The sequence below is a fragment of the Dendropsophus ebraccatus genome, chromosome 8 (genome assembly GCF_027789765.1).
Source record: "Dendropsophus ebraccatus isolate aDenEbr1 chromosome 8, aDenEbr1.pat, whole genome shotgun sequence".
NCBI lineage: Eukaryota > Metazoa > Chordata > Amphibia > Anura > Hylidae > Dendropsophus > Dendropsophus ebraccatus.
Window position 1 is genome coordinate 7117520 of NC_091461.1, and position 23118 is coordinate 7140637.

Below are 23118 nucleotides of genomic sequence, written 5' to 3' on the forward strand. Positions count from 1 at the left end.
ATAGCTGATCCCTGCTGTATGGTATAGAGCAGATCCCTGCTGTGTGGTATATAGCTGATCCCTGCTGTATGGTATGTAGCTGATCCCTGTTGTATGGTATGTAGCTGATCCCTGCTGTATGGTATATAGCTGATCCCTGCTGTGTGGTATATAGCTGATCCCTGCTGTGTGGTATATAGCTGATCCCTGCTGTGTGGTATATAGCTGATCCCTGCCATATAGTATATAGCTGATCCCTGCTGTATGGTATGTAGCTGATCCCTGCTGTATGGTATGTACAGTAGCTGATCCCTGCTGTATGGTATGTAGCTGATCCCTGCTGTATGGTATGTAGCTGATCCCTGCTGTATGGTATGTAGCTGATCCCTGCTGTATGGTATGTACAGTAGCTGATCCCTGCTGTATGGTATGTACAGTAGCTGATCCCTGCTGTATGGTATGTACAGTAGCTGATCCCTGCTGTATGGTATGTACAGTAGCTGATCCCTGCTGTATGGTATGTACAGTAGCTGATCCCTGCTGTATGGTATGTACAGTAGCTGATCCCTGCTGTATGTTATAGAGCTGATCTTCCAGTATAGGATAGAGCTGATCCCTGCTGTATGTTATAGAGCTGATCCTCCAGTATAGTATATAGCTAATCCCTGCTTTATATGATCCTCCTGTATGCCATGCCACGCTTTGCGCCCCCCCCCCCCCTCCATAGTATAAGGGGGTCCCTGTCTCCAGATCTTTGCTGTCTCGTCTGCCGCCTGTGCCCCCCGTATTCAGTAGGAAGCAGAGGACCCATGTAGACAGTGAGACCTTGTACAGCAGTGATGTATTTACCCAGCGCCATCTGTTCCTTTCTGCTCCGCACTATGGGGACATGGCATTGATTAACTGGACGGCTCTCTGCTGGAGTTGGCAGGGATCGGGCACTGTCTGGGCTGCACAGTGCCCGCCATCCTCTCAAGCTTCTGCAATGACTGTGCAGCTTTCACTATAGAGGGGATCAGGGAGAGGTAATTGTACTAGTAGTGGGGCAGTGCCCTTCACGTATAGAATACAAGTGTAGGTGACACCTCTCTAGTGCTTTATCATAGTGTGGGTGCAGTGTGCACAGTGACCATCAGGGGGCCCTCCGGGCCCATGACTGCCTCCCCTGGACATTGTGTATGGAGGGGGCAATACCAGCTACTGCCCAGTGATCTGTAGATGTATAGAGAGCTCAGCTCTGGTAATGCCCCATGTGGGGGGACCTGATACAGTGAGCAATACAATAAGGGTGATATTCCCTGGGCTGGGTGAGCCGTCTGCTTCCCTCTTAGCAATAATGGGGACAGGACGTAGGAGAGAGTGATGGATGCTGTTGGATGATGAAAGCCAATACTGGTGACCTATGGAGGAGGCTCGGACATAGGAGAAGGATGCTGCTGCTGGAGGCCAATACTGGTGACCTACGGAGGAGGCTAGGACATAGGAGAGGGTGGAGGAGAATGCTGAATGATGGAGGCCAATACTGGTGACCTATGGAGGAGGCTAGGACGTAGGAGAGAGGGGTGGATGGTACTGGATGTTGAAAGCCAGAACTGGTGACCTATGGAGGACGCTTTGACATAGAGGACGGTGGATGCTGCTGGATGATGAAGGCCAATACTGGTGACCTATGGAGGAGGCTAGGACGTAGGAGAGAGTGATGGATGCTGCTGGATGATGAAAGCCAATAATGGTGACCTATGAAGGAGGCTTGGACATAGGAGAGGATGGTGGATGCTGCTGGATGATGGAGGCCAATACTGGTGACCCATATAGGAGGCTAGGACATAGGAGAGAGGTGGATGCTGCTGGATAATGGAGGCCAATACTGGTGACCCATGGAGGAGGCTAGGACATAGGAGAGGATGGAGGATGTCTCTGGACGATGGAGGCCAATACTGGTGACCCATAGAGGAGGCTAGGACATAGGAGAGAGGTGGATGCTGCTGGATAATGGAGGCCAATACTGGTGACCCATGGAGGAGGCTAGGACATAGGAGAGGATGGAGGATGTCGCTGGACGATGGAGGCCAATACTGGTGACCCATAGAGGAGGCTAGGACATAGGAGAGAGGTGGATGCTGCTGGATAATGGAGGCCAATACTGGTGACCCATGGAGGAGGCTAGGACATAGGAGAGGATGGAGGATGCCGCTGGACAAAAGATCAAAACACCTGAGTCTATGGGAAGGAGGAGGCCATAACCAGTTACTGATTCTGGGGGTATGGAGGCAACAGAGTGTACTGGAGATAGTGGGCCTCTATCTCCAAGAGCACGGAGACTATTGTCTGTATGTGTGGCCTTACAAGTGTGGAGGATACTAGAGGGAAAGAAATCTCTGGACCGTTTAGCATACTACAAAGCGATGTCTGTACAAGTATGGAGAAAACCTCTATGAAAAGTCTCTATGAGTATGGAGGTGACCACTATGAAATGTCTGATGGAGTATGGAGGAGACCACTATGAAATGTCTCCTGGAGTATGGAGGAGACCACTATGAAATGTCTCTACAAGTATGGAGGAGACCACTATGAAATATCTCTACAAGTATGGAGAGACCACTATGAAATGTCTCTACAAGTATGGAGGAGACCACTATGAAATGTTTCCAGGAGTATGGAGGAGACCACTATGAAATGTCTCCAGGAGTATAGAGGAGGCCACTATGATATGTCTCCAGGAGTATGGAGGTGACCACTATATGTCTCCAGGAGTATGGAGGAGATCACTATGATATGTCTCCAGGAGTATGGAGGTGACCACTATGAAATGTCTCTACAAGTATGGAGGAGACCACTATGAAATGTCTCCAGGAGTATGGAGGTGACCACTATGATATGTCTGCAGGAGTATGGAGGTGACCACTATGATATGTCTCCAGGAGTATGGAGATGACCACTATGATATGTCTCCAGGAGTATGGAGGTGACCACTATGAAATGTCTCCAGGAGTATGGAGGTGACCACTATGATATGTCTCCAGGAGTATGGAGGTGACCACTATGATATGTCTCCAGGAGTATGGAGGTGACCACTATGAAATGTCTCCAGGAGTATGGAGGTGACCACTATGAAATGTCTCCAGGAGTATGGAGGTGACCACTATGAAATGTTTCTACAAGTATGGAGGAGACCACTATGAAATGTCTCTACAAGTATGGAGGAGACCACTATGACGTGTCCCTACAAGTATGGAGGAGACCACTATGGCGTGTCTCTACAAGTATGGAGGAGACCATTGGAATATGTCTCTAGGAGTATGGAGGAGACCACTATGAAATGTCTCTACAAGTATGGAGGAGACCACTATGACGTGTCTCTACAAGTATGGAGGTGACCACTATGATATGTCTCCAGGAGTATGGAGGAGACCACTATGAAATATCTCTAGGAGTATGGAGAGACCATTATGAAATGTCTCTACAAGTATGGAGGAGACCACTATGACGTGTCCCTACAAGTATGGAGGAGACCATTGGAATATGTCTCTAGGAGTATGGAGGAGACTACTGGAAAATGGAGGACATCACTGGGAGTTGTCTCAGGACAGCACTGGTTCTTGTGTCTGGGAATAGCAAGCAATAGAGAAGCCTTCCATCTCAGCTGGAGTCTCGGTGAACTCCTCATCCTCATGGTGTCAGACACTGTAACACCATAGCAGCTGCCCCCTATAGCAGTGACACGTGGTATATAGAATGTATATGGAGCAGAGGGGGAGCACATTGTCTGCTTATTACACTGACTGGAAGGTGAAACTCTGCACAGATTCCTGGTGTGGCAGCCAGGGGGCGCTGTAGACCAGGTACCAACTAGTCTGTCTCTATAGGATAAGGAAACGGAATGTTCTGTCTTTTTACTCTTATTGGGAAATTTCATCTTTTGTATTGTGTGAGATGGTAGATTAGAGTGTGAACTCCTGGGGTCAGGGATGATGGGAGTAATGATACACTGTGTGTGATAGGAGATTAGAGTGTGAGCTCCTGGGGTCAGGGATGATGGGAGTTATGATACACTGTGTGTCATAGGAGATTAGAATGTGAGCTCCTCGAATCAGGGATGGTGGGGGTGATGATATACTGTGTGTGATAGGAGATTAGGAGTGTGAGCTCCTGGGGTCAGGGATGATGGGAGTGGTTCCTCTGATCCTGGGCTCCTTTGTCCGGTTGCTGCTTCACTGATCTGAGAAGTCCTCTCAGTTTACCTCTTGAATAAGTGAGAACAATGAGGGATTTTCTGGGGACGTCTACAAGTGTAAATACCCTCTGAGTCCCGGGCGTCACTTTTGTGTCTCATCTCTGATGTCTCAGGTCCAGGTTGATTTATTCTATACTATATATGAAGCGGAAGAAATAGTTGGGGGGGGGCAGAATATGGGTGATGATGAGGGTTGTAGTCCTCTCTGTTCACTGTACATGATGAGATGGTGCCTCCGCAAAGTCCATGGAATCTGTCCGCGCTGCAGCTGTGAGCCCAAAGGATGCGGGTACAGAGGGTCCTGTCATCTGCTCATGCAATGCCAGATATAGTGCAGTGACCGCGCCATGCCTATTGCCACAGGCAGAGCAGGGGCCTAATACTCATCATGTCGCCTCTCTATAGCACAGTACTCATCATGTCGCCTCTCTATAGCACAGTACTCATCATGTCGCCTCTCTATAGCACAGTACTCATCATGTCGCCTCTCTATAGCACAGTACTCATCATGTCCCCTCTCTATAGCACAGTACTCATCATGTCACCTCTCTATAGCACAGTACTGATACTCATCATGTCACCTCTCTATAGCATATAGCACAGTACTGATACTCATCATGTCCCCTCTCTATAGCACAGTACTCATCATGTCACCTCTCTATAGCACAGTACTGATACTCATCATGTCCCCTCTCTATAGCACAGTACTCATCATGTCCCCTCTCTATAGCACAGTACTGATACTCATCATGTCACCTCTCTATAGCATATAGCACAGTACTGATACTCATCATGTCCCCTCTCTATAGCACAGTACTCATCATGTCACCTCTCTATAGCACAGTACTCATCATGTCACCTCTCTGTAGCACAGTACTGATACTCATCATGTCACCTCTCTATAGCACAGTACTCATCATGTCACCTCTCTATAGCACAGTACTTATCATGTCACCTCTCTATAGCACAGTACTGATACTCATCATGTCACCTCTCTATAGCACAGTACTGATACTCATCATGTCACCTCTCTATAGCACAGTACTCATCATGTCACCTCTCTGTAGCACAGTACTGATACTCATCATGTCACTTTGTGTCTCTCTTTGCTGCCGCAGATGCCGTTCTGTCTGCCGAGTTGAAGCGGCTGCCATCTGGGGACCGACTGGACTGTGTAAGAGCCAATGAGCAGTGCCTGAAAGAGGCGGAGTGCAGCGCCAAATACAGGACTCTGCGCCAGTGCGTGGCCGGGAAAGAGACCAACTTCAGCAAAGTCACCGGTCTGGAGGCCAAGGACGAGTGCAAGAACGCCACTGAGGCGCTGAAACAGAAATCCCTGTACAACTGCCGCTGTAAGCGAGGAATGAAGAAGGAGAAGAACTGCCTAAGGATATACTGGAGCATGTACCAGATCCTACAGGGTAGGTGACCCCATCAATCACACATACCGGCCACTACACCAGTCCTCTACAGTCTGACATCGACTGGTATATACTGCTCCTCAGGGGTGGGACCAGTTCAAGAGGATCCGCCCATGAGGTTAAACCCTCCTCTATACTGGTGATCATGTGGCCTGAGGGATGACGGCAAAGCTAGATACCTGCTGTGGGTGACTATAGCAGAGTATTCACATTCATCCTATATTGGATGAGGACCCCAGAATAACTCTACTGTTTCTAAGCTATTATATGCTCTATTACTTACACTATATACTGGTCTATATACAGGTTATATCATACATAATAGGTGTACACTTTAATATACTAGCTCTATTACTTACACTATATACTGGTCTTATATACAGGTTATATCATACATAATAGGTGTACACTATAATATACTAGCTCTATTACTTACACTATATACTGTCTTATATACAGGTTATATCATTCATACTGGCTGTACACTATAATATACTAGCTCTATTACTTACACTATATACTGGTCTTATATACAGGTTATATCATTAATACTGGCCTTACACTATAATATACTAGCTCTATTACTTACACTATATACTGGTCTTATATACAGGTTATATCATACATAATAGGTGTGCACTATAATATACTAGCTCTATTACTTACACTATATACTGGTCTTATATACAGGTTATATTATACATACTGGCCGTACACTATAATATACTAGCTCTATTACTTACACTATATACTGGTCTTATATACAGGTTATATTATACATACTGGCCGTACACTATAATATACTAGCTCTATTACTTACACTATATACTGGTCTTATATACAGGTTATATCATACATAATAGGTGTGCACTATAATATACTAGCTCTATTACTTACACTATATACTGTCTTATATACAGGTTATATCATTCATACTGGCTGTACACTATAATATACTAGCTCTATTACTTACACTATATACTGGTCTTACATACAGGTTATATCATTCATACTGGCTGTACACTATAATATACTAGCTCTATTACTTACACTATATACTGGTCTTATATACAGGTTATATCATACATAATAGGTGTGCACTATAATATACTAGCTCTATTACTTACACTATATACTGGTCTTATATACAGGTTATATCATTCATACTGGCTGTACACTATAATATACTAGCTCTATTACTTACACTATATACTGGTCTTATATACAGGTTATATCATTCATACTGGCTGTACACTATAATATACTAGCTCTATTACTTACACTATATACTGGTCTTATGTACTGGTTATAAATTTTAATCTCAACATACAATATTTTCAACATACAATGGTCGTCCTGGAACCAATTAATATCGTACGTTGAGGCACTACTATACTAGCTCTGCTACATACAGTATATAATGGAGTTATATACAGGTTATATCATACATAATAGGTGTACACTATAATATACTAGCTCTATTACTAACACTATATACTTGTCTTATATACAGGTTATATTATACATACTGGCCGTACACTATAATATACCAGCTCTATTACTTACACTATATACTGATCTTATATACTTACTATATCATACCTGCAGTATTATATACTAGTTTTTACTAGAGGTGAACATATTTACAGTATTTTATAGTTATCCTATTATACACTGGTTGTTTATTATTATATTCTCCTCCTATATACTGGTGATTTAATGTATACTGGTTGTACAGTATTATATTCTCCTCCTATATACTGGTGACGTAATGTATACTGGTTGTACAATGTTATATTCTAATCTTATATACTGGGGATGTAATGTATACTGGTTGTACTGTATTATATTCTCCTGGTTGGACAGTATTATGTACTGTTCTTAGTGTATTATTAATATTTATTATATGAATGGCTGAGTGTAAGTGTAGGCCCATTATAGCAGCAGTGTGTATAGCTGAGTGTAAGTGCAGGCACACTATAGCAGCACTGTGTATAGCTGAGTGAGTGCAGGCACATTATAGCAGCAGTGTGTATAGCTGAGTGTGAGTGCAGGCACATTATAGCAGGAATGGAGAGGATGGGAAACACAAGGGCTGACAGAGACTGCAGGGAGCATGAAGGAATGAGCAGGGTATATTGTATGTGAGTACAGTATAGCAGCACTCTCTGTCTGGGGAGAGAAGGGTTACAGCTATGGAGAGATTACCTCCACAGTCCTGTCCCCTGATGTAAGCCCCAGCCTGAAGTGGATCTGATATGATTTGGAAGGTGACGTAGACTTCCTGGGTCAGAGTACAGAGCTGTAGACCCCGCTATGCAGACCATGCCCCTCCCCCACTCCCCCTCCCACTCAGTACAGGGAGCTCTTACACCAAAGCGATGCTCTTACACCAAGTCACAATTTTGAAAAACTGTGAGCTCTTCTTGCAAAATGTTGTTAATCCAAGTTACTCTTAAACCAAGGTATACTGGTCACGTACTAGAACTGTTATACACTGGCCTTCTGTTATTATATAGTGGTCATATGTTATATATGCTGGTCTTGTGTTATTATATTCTGGCCATGTGTTACTATATACTGGTCTTGTGTTATATACTAGACCTATGTAATTATATACTGGTCTTACATTATTATATACTGGTCCTGTGTTTCTATATACTGGTCTTGTGTTATATACTTGCTCTCTGTTATTATATACTAGTCTTATGTTATATACTAGCCCTGTGTTATTATATACTGGCCCTGTCTTGTTATATACTGTACTGGTTTTATGTTATTATATAGTGGCCCAGTGTTACTATACAGTCATGGCCAAAAGTTTTGAGAATGACACAAATATAATTTCCCATGATCTGCTGCCCTCTGTTTTTTCTGTGTGTTTGTCAGATGTTTTTATCACATACAGAAATATAATTGCAATCATATTCTGAGTAACAGAATCTTATACTGACAGTTAGAATGAGTTACTGCAGCAAGTCTATAATATTTGCAGTGTCGCGGCTTCTTCAGGACCTCTGCAATTCTCCCGGCTGCTCTCAATCAACTTCTGGACCAAATCCTGACTGATAGCCGTCCATTCTTGCACAATCAATGCTCGCATTTTGTCAGAATTTGTTGGTTTTTGTTTGTCCACCCGTCTCTTGATGATTGACCACAAGTTCTCAATGGGATTAAGATCTGGGGAGTTTCCAGGCCATGGACCCAAAATCTATGTTTTGTTCCCTGAGCCATGTAGTTATCACCTTTGCTTTATGGCAAGGTGCTCCATCATGCTGGAAAAGGCGTTGTTGATGGCCAAACTGCTCTTGGACGGTTGGGAGAAGTTGCTCTTGGAGGATATTCTGGGACCGCTCTTTATTCATGGCCGTGTTTTTAGGCAAGACTGTGAGAGAGCCGATTCCCTTGGCTGAGAAGCAACCCCACACATGAATGGTTTCAGGATGCCGGTTACAGTTGGCATGAGACAAGACTGGTGGTAGCGCTTACCTCGTCTTCTCCCAATAAGCTGTTTTCCAGATGTCCCAAACAATCAGAAAGGGGATTCATCAGAGACAATGACTTTCCCCCAGTCCTCAGCAGTCCACTCCCTGGACCTTTTCCCCAGTCCTCAGCAGTCCACTCCCTGGACCTTTCCCCCAGTCCTCAGCAGTCCACTCCCTGGACCTTTCCCCCAGTCCTCAGCAGTCCCCTCCCTGGACCTTTCCCCCAGTCCTCAGCAGTCCACTCCCTGGACCTTTCCCCCAGTCCTCAGCAGTCCACTCCCTGGACCTTTTGCAGAATATCAGTCTGTCCCTGATGTTTTTTCTGGAGAGAAGTGGCTTCTTTGCTGCCCTCCTTGAGACCAGGCCTTGCTCCAAGAGTCTCCGCAGTCTCACAGTGCACAGTGCAGATGCCCTCACACCTGCCTGCTGCCATTCCTGAGCAAGCTCTGCACTGCTGGTAGCCCCATCCCGCAGCTGAAACACTTTTAAGAGACGTCCTGGCACCTGCTGGTCTTTCTTGGGCGCCCTGGAGCCTTTTTGGCAACAATGGAACCTCTCTCCTTGAAGTTCTTGATGATGCGATAGATTGTTGACTGAGGTACAATCTTTCTAGCTGCGATACTCTTCCCTGTTAGGCCATTTTTGTGCAGTGCAATGATGACTGCACGTGTTTCTTTAGAGATAACCATGGTTAACAGAAGAGAAACAATGATGCTAAGCACCAGCCTCCTTTTAAAGTGTCCAGTGGTGTCATTCTTACTTAACCATGACAGATTGATCTCCTGCCCTGTCCTCATCCACACCCACACCTGTGTTACTGGAGCGATCACTGAAACAATGTTAGCTGCTCCTTGTAAGGCAGGGCTGCAATGATGGTGAAATGTGTTTTGGGGGATAAAGTTTATTTTCTAGGCAAATATTGACTTTGCGAGTAATTGCTGTTAAGCTGATCTCTGTGTATAACATTGTGGAGTATATGCAAATTGCCATTTTAAAAACTGAAGCAGTAGACTTTGTAAAAATTAATATTTGTATCATTCTCAAAACTTTTGGCCATGACTATACTGGTCTTGTGTTATTATATACTGGCCCTGTGTTATTATATACTGGCCCTGTGTTGTTATATACTGGCCCTGTGTTATTATATACTGGCCCTGTGTTATTATATACTGGCCCTGTGTTGTTATATACTGGCCCTGTGTTGTTATATACTGGCCCTGTGTTGTTATATACTGGCCCTGTGTTGTTATATACTGGCCCTGTGTTGTTATATACTGGCCCTGTGTTATTATGTACTGGTCTTACGTTACTATATACTGGTCCTGTGTTATTATATACTGCCCCGGTGTTAATATATACCTCGATCTCTCCTATTTATATTGTGTACTTTCAGTGCAGAACTCGTATAAGTAAAGCTGAACAATACCCTACTGCCATCTACAGGTCATTTTCATAGAAAAATCCTGCGGTCATTACCAATCAGTTCCTATAGTTACTATCGGGCTGGTGGGCTATAGTCCTGAGTGGCTGCTGATGGGATCTGTGCGGAGGCTAGATGCCAGTGTGTGCTGCAGTCATGTGCTGGGCTGCCGTCACAGTGTGTCACCCCAGCCCCCTCCGCAGATGAAATGTCAGGGGCTCAGAAACACAACCGTTGCATTTTGTAAATTCATTGTCAATTAAAAGGGATGGTAATGTTGGGGCGGTGAGGCGGCAGCTGATCCCTGACCCCACAGGCGGCTGCTGAATGTCAGAAGCTGGGGGGCCCAGTGACTGCACCGCACACATCACTTACTGACATCAACATCCCCATTGTCATACTAAGCAGGCCCTGACCCCATGATCTAATTTATCCCTGTGCTGCGCCCTCTCATCTGCACCATCCGGGGAACAGATGGCTCTAATCCACCAGAACCCACCAACAAAGCAGGGAGGGGGCTACCTGACCTTACCGGGCTGGGGTCAACACTCACCCCTCACCCAGAGTGATGGGGGGGGATTGTAAGTGTGGAGAGTGCAGGATCAGTAATGTAATGTATGTACAGAGGGACCACACAGCAGAATAGTGAGTGCAGCTCTGGAGTATAATACTCAGGATCAGTACAGGATCAGTAATGTATGTATGTACACAGGCACCACACAAGCAGAATAGTGAGTGCAGCTCTGGAGTATAATACAGGATGTAACTCAGGATCAGTAATGTAATATATGTACACAGTGATCCCACCAGCAGAATAGTGAGTGCAGCTCTGGGGTATAATATAGGATGTAACTCAGGATCAGTAATGTAATGTATGTACACAGTGATCCCACCAGCAGAATAGTGAGTGAAGCTCTGGGGTGTAATAAAGGATGTAACTCAGGACCAGTACAGGATCAGTAATGTAATGTATGTACACAGTGACGTCACCAGCAGAATAGTGAGTGCAGCTCTGGAGTATAAGGCCAGGTTCACACAGCGTGAAACACCAGCTGTTCTGTGACCCGGCCGGTTCACAGAACGGCCTGTGTTAGTGAAGATCATCCGGACCAGTACTGCAGTAGCGGCCAGTTAATCTTCATTTGTGTTGAATTGGGATGCAGGCGCATCCATGTGCACCCGCATCCCAATTAATCATTAAACACAATGGAGAGTTCGGCCGGAGTCACACTCTCCACTGTGTGCACTGTCAGGGTTGTGTGGCCGCTATTCAATGAATAGTGGCCGCACAAAACTGACATGTCAGTTTTCTGTGCGGCCGCTAGCGATCCCAGCCGGATTGTATACAGTGTGTAAACACTCCAGCCGGGATTCCATAGATGGCAGCACAACGTAAGTTTCCTAACAATCACGGCCATTGTTTCAAATCGGCAGCAACGGCCATGATTAATAGGAAACGTATGTTGTGTGAACATAGCCTTATAGTGTAATAATCTGCGGTATACAGAGCCCTGTGTTGATAGGATGCTGGGTTTCTGGTATAGATCTTTTGAGAACAAGCAGCCGGGAGAACATACAGACTCCGATCCCGGCCTTGTACTGCAGGCCCCGGCCATGTCTGGCTCTTGTGGCCGCCATGAACTGGAGGATCCCAGGAAGCTACCCTGTAGTTTGGTTAGAAGTCGCCTTTGTTAGCTCTACAATAGTGATCCGGTATTTCTGCTGCGTCCCAGCGAGGGCCGTGCAGTCCCAATCCAGTCAGTCCTGTGTAAATGTAATTTATTACGGCTGACTGTTCTAGGCTGGTGCCGGACAGGGAATGGAGCGGCACTACGGCAGTGCATTATAATGGCTCCCAGCCTGTGCAGTTGGTACATTAAGAGGATCATAAACAGCAGATGTGCGGTCCCGTCTCACCGCTCCGTTACTAGGAGTAAATAATGTTTCCCTGGCTATAAAACCCAACCACACTTAACCCCTTCAGGACCGCAGACTTGGTGAGTGTACGGATAGAGAAGGCGTCAGCCCATTACCTCCAGGTGTCTGTTCTATTCAAGGAGAAAATCAATTGTATTGAATAATCCGGGTCTGTAGGAAGAAGAGCGATGTTCATTAGAAACCTGCACCAGATCCCCAGGGACGAGGGAGAGCTGAACGTCTCCAATCACAGGCAGGTGGAGGGGTCTGGGGCCGACAGAGGACCCCACCGTATCCGGGGGGCAGGCCATTGTAACAGAGTGTATACAGTACACTGGGCTCAGCCCATGGTAACAGAGTATATACAGTATACCGGGGTCAGGCCATGGTAACATAGTATATACAGTATACCGGGGTCAGCCCATGGTAACATAGTATATACAGTATACCCGGGTCAGCCCATGGTAAGAGCATATACAGTATACCGGGGTCAGCCCATGGTAAGAGTATATACAGTATACCAGGGTCAGGCCATGGTAACGGAATATATACAGTATACCAGGGTCAGGCCATGGTAACATAGTATATACAGTATACCCGGGTCAGCCCATGGTAAGAGCATATACAGTATACCGGGGTCAGGCCATGGTAACATAGTATATACAGTATACCAGGGTCAGGCCATGGTAACATAGTATATACAGTATACTGGGGTCAGCCCATGGTAAGAGCATATACAGTATACCGGGGTCAGGCCATGGTAACATAGTATATACAGTATACCCGGGTCAGCCCATGGTAAGAGCATATACAGTATACCGGGGTCAGGCCATGGTAACATAGTATATACAGTATACCGGGGTCAGGCCATGGTAACATAGTATATACAGTATACCAGGGTCAGGCCATGGTAACAAGAGTATATACAGTATACTGGGGTCAGCCCATGGTAACATAGTATATACAGTATACCAGGGTCAGCCCATGGTAAGAGTATATACAGTATACTGGGGTCAGCCCATGGTAACAGAGTATATACAGTATACTGGGGTCAGCCCATGGTAAGAGCATATACAGTATACCGGGGTCAGGCCATGGTAACATAGTATATACAGTATACCGGGGTCAGTCCATGGTAACATAGTATATACAGTATACCAGGGGCAGCCCATGGTAACATAGTATATACAGTATACCCGGGTCAGCCCATGGTAAGAGTATATACAGTATACAGGGGTCAGGCCATGGTAACATAGTATATACAGTATACTGGGGTCAGCCCATGGTAACATAGTATATACAGTATACTGGGGTCAGCCCATGGTAACAAGAGTATATACAGTATACTGGGGTCAGCCCATGGTAACATAGTATATACAGTATACTGGGGTCAGCCCATGGTAGGGCTGGGCGATATGGCCAAAAAATAAAATCTCGATTTTTAAAAAATTTTGGACGATTCTCGATTTAAATCTCGATTTTTTTTGTTTTTGCTAAATAAATAGGACATTTTTCTCCCTGCAGCATCAGATACGATTTTATTGACGTTTGAGACAACTATATTGTTTCCCAGTGTAACAGTGCTCCTCCTGTGCCCCCATGTAGTAGACAAACACATTGTGTGCCCCATATAAGTAGTTTTCCCAAATATATGCCCTATGTACTCTGTGCCCCCATATAGTGTAGGAGATCTTCTTTGTGCCTTCATCTAGGTAGGGAGTAGTAGTGAGGGTATAGTGGATAAGGGGTGTAATAGTACAGGTAAAGATGAGGAGTGTGGTAGTAGTACAGGTATAGATGATGGGTGTAGTAGTACTACTGAGGGGGTATGGGGTGGACTGGGGGTCACTGAGTGGGTATGGGGCAGGCTGGGGGTCACTGAGGGGTATGAGGCAGGCTGGGGGTCACTGAGGGGTATGGGGCAGGCTGGGGGTCACTGAGGGGTATGAGGCAGGCTGGGGGTCACTGAGGGGTATGAGGCAGGCTGGGGGTCACTGAGGGGTATGGGGCAGGCTGGGGGTCACTGAGGGGTATGGGGCAGGCTGGGGGTCACTGAGGGGTATGGGGCAGGCTGGGGGTCACTGAGGGGTATGGGGCCGGCTGGGGGTCACTGAGGGGTATGGGGCAGGCTGGGGGTCACTGAGGGGTATGGGGCAGGCTGGGGGTCACTGAGGGGTATGGGGCAGGCTGGGGGTCACTGAGGGGTATGGGGCAGGCTGGGGGTCACTGAGGGGTATGAGGCAGGCTGGGGGTCACTGAGGGGTATGAGGCAGGCTGGGGGTCACTGAGGGGTATGGGGCAGGCTGGGGGTCACTGAGGGGTATGGGGCAGGCTGGGGGTCACTGAGGGATATGAAGCCGGCTGGGGGTCACTAAGGGGTATGGGGCAGCTGAGGGGACACTGAGGGGGTATGGGGCAGCTGAGGGGGTATGGGGCAGCTGAGGGGACACTGAGGGGGTATGGGGCAGCTGAGGGGACACTGAGGGGGTATGGGGCAGCTGAGGGGACACTGAGGGGTATGGGGCAGGCTGGGGGTCACTGAGGGGTATGAGGCAGGCTGGGGGTCACTGAGGGGTATGAGGCAGGCTGGGGGTCACTGAGGGGTATGGGGCAGGCTGGGGGTCACTGAGGGGTATGGGGCAGGCTGGCGGTCACTGAGGGGTATGGGGCAGCTGAGGGGACACTGAGGGGGTATGGGGCAGCTGAGGGGACACTGAGGGGGTATGGGGCAGCTGAGGGGGTATGGGGCAGTTGAGGGGACACTGAGGGGGTATGGGGCAGCTGAGGGGGTATGGGGCAGCTGAGGGGACACTGAGGGGGTATGGGGCAGCTGAGGGGGACTAGGCAGGCGTGGTAAAGTGTCAGGACGGCGCGGTGAGGTGCAGGGCCGGCAGTCAGGAGAGATGTGGTACCGGCGGCTCCAGCCTCTTCACAGAGCCGCGGCTGACCTCTCCCGCCCCTTACACGTTAGTGCCGTGCTGAGCTGCGTCCCGCTCTCTTCCTGTCACACGTGCAGGTCCCGTTCTGTGGAGGAGGCGGCAGGGATCGCAGCAGAAGGAGAGAACGTCGCTGCGGGTCCTGGAGCTGTACAGCGGGCAGTGACGTTCTCTCCTTCTGCTGCGATCCCTGCCGCCTCCTCCACAGAACAGGACCTGCATGTGTGACAGTAAGAGAGCGGGACGCAGCTCAGCGCGGCACTAACGTGTAAGGGGCGGGAGAGGTCAGCCGCGGCTCTGTGAAGAGGCTGGAGCCGCCGATACCACATCTCTCCTGACCGCCGGCCCTGCACCTCACCGCGCCGTCCTGCAACTCTCTCCGGACCCGACACTTTACCGCGCCGCCCGCAATGATTTTTTGTGAAAATCGAATTTACGATTTTCACAAAAAATCAAATCGATTCTAACTGTCTGGGCGATTAATCGAATTAATTCGATTAATCGCCCAGCCCTAGCCCATGGTAACAAGAGTATATACAGTATACTGGGGTCAGCCCATGGTAACATAGTATATACAGTATACTGGGGTCAGCCCATGGTAACAAGAGTATATACAGTATACTGGGGTCAGCCCATGGTAACATAGTATATACAGTATACTGGGGTCAGCCCATGGTAACAAGAGTATATACAGTATACTGGGGTCAGCCCATGGTAACAAGAGTATATACAGTATACTGGGGTCAGCCCATGGTTATAAGAATATCACATAGTATATACAGTATGCTCCACAATAGTCATCAGCTGGAAAGAGATAAGACGGAGAACACTGGCCTACACTGAACATGCAGTCCTATGTAACACCACAGATAACAGTGATATCTCTGAGTACAGATAATGTAGTAGATGTCACCTGCAGTCCTATGTAACACCATTGATAAAACACAGTGAGGTCTGCACCACCACGTCTCCTTATTTCTGTCTCTGTGAGGTCACATTTATTTTTAGTCTTAGTGAAGCGTCTAGGGGCAGGATCCCCCGGTCCATCCATCTTGTGCTGCTCCTTCCTCTCCCGACTCCTCCGTCTCTTTCCTTTGAGTCCGGGCTCTGTATTCCTGGGGCCTCATGTTCTGCCTCATTCCAGGCTGTCATCCATCTCTGCTTAGACATATGTTTGGATTGGTCGCTCCTCAGGACGGACCCCCTGTATCAGTCTACTGGGGGCTGCCATCCACCAGCAGCTTCTTCTATCACAGATTAGACTTAATAGCTCAGGCTTAAAATTCCTTTCAAGTCAATTGGTGTCAGTAAGGGTACTATTTCACGGGCCGAATAGGGCCCGATCAACAATGTAAACGAGCGCCGATCTGCTAGATCGCTGCTCGTTTACAGGTCTTCTCCGCTCCGTCCTCCTCCCCGGGTCCCGCACGCTCTAGCTTCAGAATGGCCTGTCAGCTGACAGGCCACTCAGCCAATCACAGGCCGTGGGGGTCCCGGCCTGTGATTGGCTGAGCGCTCCGTCAGCTGACAGGCCATTCCGGGGAGGAGGACGAAGCGGAGCAGAAGACCTGACAGGTAATGTATGCTGCTGCTGATGCGCGGTGGGGGAACAATGATTTTTGGTCTGGCCCTAAATGAACGATCAGCCGATGACACGATCATCGGCTGATCGTTCTCTCTATTTCACAGAGCGATAATCGGCCGAATCGGGCCAAATGAGGCCGATTCGGCCGATTATCGTTACTGTGGAATAGGCCCCTAAGGGTCCATTTACACAGAAAGATTATCTGACAGATTATCTGCCAAAGATTTGAAACCAAAGCCAGAAACAGACTTTAAACAGAAATCCATTCCATCCATTCCTGGCTTTGGCTTCAAATTTTTGGCAGATAATCTGTAAAATAATCTTTCTGTGTAAATGGACCCTCAGTTATACAGTTTTGTAATTTACTTCTCTTAAAAAATCTCCACTCTTCCAGTACTTATCAGCTGCTGTATGTGCTCTCTGCTGCCACCTCTGTCCATGTCAGGAACTGTCCAGAGCAGGAGAGGTTTTCAATGGGGATTTGCTGTTTGCTGCTGCTCTGGACAGTTCCTGAAATGGACAGAGGTGGCAGCAGAGAGCACTGTGTCAGACTGAAAGAATGCACCACTTCCTGCAGGACATACAGCAGCTGATAGGTACTGGAAGACTGGGAATTTTTAAGAGAAATTACAAATCTCTGGCACTTTCTGGTACCAGTTGATTTGAAAGATTTTTTTCTTAACTACCCGTTTAAAAATGATTACTATGCTTTATGGAATTGTTAAAGAAAGACTCAAACTGTTGAGCAACCCACTGCCCAAGGTGGAGAATCCCTTTAAGATTTTAAGGGGTTATCAGGCTTAGGAAAACAAGGCCACTTTATTCCAGAGACAGCACCACTCTTATCTCCAGTTTTGGTGCAGGTTTTGAAACTCAGTTCCACCTAACCTGGAGACGAGCTGTGCTGTCTCATCGGGGGTCCCCCCACCCGTTTGATACTGGAGACCTGTTCTGATTCTAGAGGCTGGAGGACCCCACCTGCCTGATACTGATGACCTGTCCTGATTCTATGAGGCAGGAGGACCCCTTTATGCTGCACTGTATCCAGGAATGGGCCTGCGTTGCCCATTCGGGGGGCTTTTGACTGCTTTCCTTCTGCAGTCATTCTCATGGAAGAGTTGTCGTCTTAATAGTTGTCAGACACAGCAGGGAGATTTGTCTCGTCTCCTCTGACCCCGGACACACAGGTCTCATCAAGATACGACCTAAGGAGAAGCCAAACTACAGACAGAGATGACAGATCAATAGCCCAGCACCGGGATGGACCTGATGTGTCTGCCATGTACGAGGCGGATGGTGACGTACTGTACATACCATATAATACCGCCATCCAGGGCTGATAGCTCTGTGTGTATCAGTAAGAGAAGCAGAGGAACAGCACTGAAGATTCTATATGGTATAGAGAGGAAAGAGTGATTGAGTATGTGTGATGTTATGTGTGAAGAAGTCCATTCCAATCATCACTAAGTATATATGTGGTGTTCCACCACAGGTGTTGCTATTGGTTACATCCTTCGCAAAAGCCTGTACTAATTGTAAGTGGTGATGTAGTAGTGATAGAGTTTCGCCACTAGATGCCACTATTATAGGTGTGTGTACTCAGTGTTGCACGGGTTATTGTTCTATTTGTGTGACATGTGGATCTCTGAACCTATGGAAGTATCTTATTCTTCTGTCCTATCATCTCTTACTTTACTTCTACTTATGCTCTCTTTATCTACTCACAGCACATTTTAGATATGCTGGAGATAGGTCACATGGGTAAAGGAAATGTAGCTCAGTCTTAGGCCCCGTTCCCACTGAGCAAAGCTAGCGGAATTCCGCGACGGAATTGTCCGCCGCGGAATGCCGTTAGCCTCCCGCTCATAATGGGAGTCTATGGGAGGCGCGCGCTGCTGCTCTGTACGCGCTGAAGAATGAACATGTTCATTCTTCAGCGCGGACAGGGCCTTAGTCAGGTTCCTGTGCAGTGAGGAAGCAAGACAGCCCAGGCCCAGCAGCAGTCACGCTGGGCCCTGGTTTAGGCCAGGTCCCCTGTCAGGGACAGCAGAACCAGCCTTCGTATGAGGTCTTTGTCACTAGACTCTGTAGAACTAGGATGCACCTAACAGTTTCTCTTCAAGTAACCTTACTCAGCGCTATGCAGTGTTAAACCACTTACAGGAGAGGATATGTCAGAGATTATCTCAACCCACGCCGTGGACTAGGAGAGTCACTGTGCAGGACAGTATCCACAAAGACAAAAACCTAGGAACTGATCCGGATAGAGTAAAGTTACTAGAAGCCCATGAAACTTGCAGCGCGGGTGTCAGCAGGGAACCCTCAGCATTCCACTAATCCCAGGTAACAGGGTCTAGGGCTTGTGTCATCTTTTAGGACGGGTCCCCCAACACTGGTAGGGCAACAGGTGGTTTATTCCGACCAAGATCGATGCACGGGCACAAGTATTCTCTCTCAAGTATTCTTATCTTTCTACCTCATCCTCCAACATCCTGGCAGAGCACAGTACTACTTGGGTTGGGAGACTCAAGACATCCTCCTCTCTGCTCCTCTGATTCTTCTGTATACCCCTCAACTAGAGATGAGTGAACCAGCCGAGGTTCGGGTTCGTATGAACCTGAACTCTCGGCTTCTGATTCCCGCTGTCTGCCCGCTTTGTGGAGAGGGTGGATACAACCTTGAGGACCGCCTGGAAAACTGGGATAAAGCCATAGCCATAGGATGTATTCCAGTTTTCCAGGCGGTCCTCAGGCTGTATCCACCCTCTCCACGGAGTGGGCAGACAGCGGGAATCAGAAGCCGAGAATTCAGGTTTATACGAACCCAAACCTTGGCCGGTTCGCTTATCCCTACTCTCAACACAACCCAGTCAGCACGACTGTACTCCTCGCTATACTCTGTCACAGATTTGGATCCTGTGTTCTCAAGTGTATTATCAAGTGTGACTTATACTGTCAGTGCACCGCTGTATGATCTGCTGCACACAAGAACTTTCAGAGTAAACAAGAGATTATTTATAGTAAAGAGACTCTGTGATTCTTCGCCCAGCACCAGCATAGTATACACATACTCCTTGGGACATTTCCCCTTTCTGTGGGTGGCAGTACCAACAGTCCGGGAGGGTAACTACACCACTCCAGACCACCGTGATAACATCCCAAGGGACCCCGTAGCAACCCGGCAGGACACTGTCTACAGGGGAACAAGGTACAACCGTCCCTTTAAACTAAAAGCAGGTGTGCCACCATACCTGTGTGCCCCACCGGCACTGGCGTCACGCCATAACATCACTGAGCCCGGCTGTATCTTGGCCAACCACCACCCGAGTGGCATTGTATCACTACATAACTATTAGCTACATATATACTATATACTGTTATCCTATATATACTATATACTGCTGTTATCCTGTATATACTGCTGTAATCCTATATATACTATATACTACTTTTATCCTGTATATACAGCTGTTATGCTGTATATACTATATAGTGCTGTTATCCTGTATATACTATATATTGCTGTTATCATGTAAATATACTATATACTGCTGTTATCCTGTATATACTATATACTGCTGTTATCCTGTATATACTATATACTGCCGTTATCCTGTATATACTATATACTGCCGTTATGCTGTATATTCTATATACTGCTGTTACGCTGTATATAATACTGCTGTTATTCTGTATATACTATATACTGCTGTTATTCTGTATTTACTGCTGTTATGCTGTATATACTGTTGCTGTTATCCTGTATATACTATATACAGCTGCTGTTATCCTGTATATACTGCTGCTGTTATGCTGTATATACTATATGCTGATGCTGTTATCCTGTATATTCTATATACTGCTGTTATCCTGTATATACTGCTGTTATCATGTATATACTATATTCTGCTGTTATCCTATATATACACTATATACTGCTGCTGTTAATCTGTATATACTGCTGCTGTTATCCTGTATATACTGCCGTTATCCTGTATATACTATATACTGCCGTTATCCTGTATATACTATATACTGCCGTTATCCTGTATATACTATATACTGCCGTTATCCTGTATATACTATATACTGCCGTTATCCTGTATATACTATATACTGCCGTTATCCTGTATATACTATATACTGCCATTATCCTGTATATACTATATACTGCTGTTATCCTGTATATACTTTATACTGCTGCTGTTATCCTGTATATACTATATACTGCTGCTGTTATCCTGTATATACTATATACTGCTGCTGTTATCCTGTATATACTGCTGTTATCCTGTATATACTATATACTGCCGTTATCCTGTATATACTATATACTGCTGTTATCCTGTATATACTTTATACTGCTGCTGTTATGTTGTATATACTATATACTGCTGCTGTTATGTTGTGTATATACTATATACTGCTGCTGTTATCCTGTATATACTATATACCGCTGTTCTCCTGATACACTGTGTCACTATAACTATAACTGATAGCAGTATAATATTCATTTTTCCTCTGTGTCTCCTGCAGGGAATGAGCTCCTGGAGGATTCGCCCTATGAGCCTGTTAATAACCGACTCTCCGACATCTTTAAAATGGATTCCAGTTTATCAGGTAAGAGGCGGCGGTGATTAATGTGTCGCCGAATGTTGTGGCAGAGAGAGATTCTCATTTTCTTCCATCTTCAGTGAATAACACTGATATAATAATTCATGTCATCCAGGCCAGGGGTGTATGGTCCCCGCTACTTGGCTACAAGGCTTCTCTTTTACATCCAGACATACGTGAACCCAGAGACAAGCCATGTGACTCCCCGGATCAGTGAGAACGATCACCTGTCTGTATGCATTATGCTCCAGGGCACAGGAAGAGGCGGTCATACAGGGCGGCTGCTGATTGGCTGCTCACATGTCACTTCCTGTTAGTGGGAACGGAGCAGCAGATTGGTGGCTAGTACCATAGGAGGCCATGATATCTCATCTGGAGAGCTTCTGACCTAATGGGGAAATAAGACAAGTAAAAACGGCTCAGGTTTTTTTTTTCACATACATTTTAATTATTGAAAAACACTAAGACATAATGGGACAAGTCTGAGCATGGGGACCACCATAAGTGAGGTGCAGTATATGTAATAAGGGGGCAGTACTATGAAGTATCTGTGGTGCAATAAGGTGTAATACCATATATCCGTGTAGTGTAATGGTGAAACTGGTCATATAGGAGCTATGACTGGTACTGCATCTCAATAGCTACTACGGGGCACTCCTGTATAGCTGGTACTGTATTATGGACACTGCTATGGCCGGTACTGTACTATGGACACTGCTATAGCTGGTACTGTATTATGGACACTGCTATGGCCGGTACTGTACTATGGACACTGCTATGGCCGGTACTGTACTATGGACACTGCTATAGCCGCTACTGTACTATGGACACTGCTATGGCCGGTACTGTACTATGGACACTGCTATGGCCGGTACTGTACTATGGACACTGCTATAGCTAGTACTGTATTATGGACACTGCTATGGCCGGTACTGTACTATGGACACTGCTATGGCCGGTACTGTACTATGGACACTGCTATAGCCGCTACTGTACTATGGACACTGCTATGGCCGGTACTGTACTATGGACACTGCTATAGCTGGTACTGTATTATGGACACTGCTATGGCCGGTACTGTACTATGGACACTGCTATAGCTGGTACTGTACTATGGACACTGCTATGGCCGGTACTGTACTATGGACACTGCTATGGCCGGTACTGTACTATGGACACTGCTATAGCTGGTACTGTACTATGGACACTGCTATAGCCGGTACTGTACTATGGACACTGCTATGGCCGGTACTGTACTATGGACACTGCTATGGCCGGTACTGTACTATGGACACTGCTATGGCCGGTACTGTATTATGGACACTGCTATGGCCGGTACTGTACTATAGACACTGCTATAGCCGGTACTGTATTATGGACACTGCTATGGCCGGTACTGTACTATAGACACTGCTATGGCCGGTACTGTACTATGGACACTGCTATGGCCGGTACTGTACTATGGACACTGCTATAGCCGCTACTGTACTATGGACACTGCTATGGCCGGTACTGTACTATGGACACT

At 46.6% G+C, this 23118-nt stretch overlaps 1 protein-coding gene across 3 annotated transcripts in view; it reads left to right on the top strand.

The window, feature by feature from the left end:
* The window catches only part of GFRA1 (GDNF family receptor alpha 1), a 161528-nt gene that overhangs the window by 47847 nt on the left and 90563 nt on the right, over window positions 1–23118 (top strand). For all 3 annotated transcript variants that reach the window (XM_069979715.1, XM_069979714.1, XM_069979716.1), the window contains exons 2-3: window positions 5332–5634; window positions 21513–21596. In XM_069979715.1, coding sequence (XP_069835816.1) covers window positions 5332–5634; window positions 21513–21596 — 387 coding nt within the window. The remainder of the gene's footprint in view (window positions 1–5331; window positions 5635–21512; window positions 21597–23118) is intronic.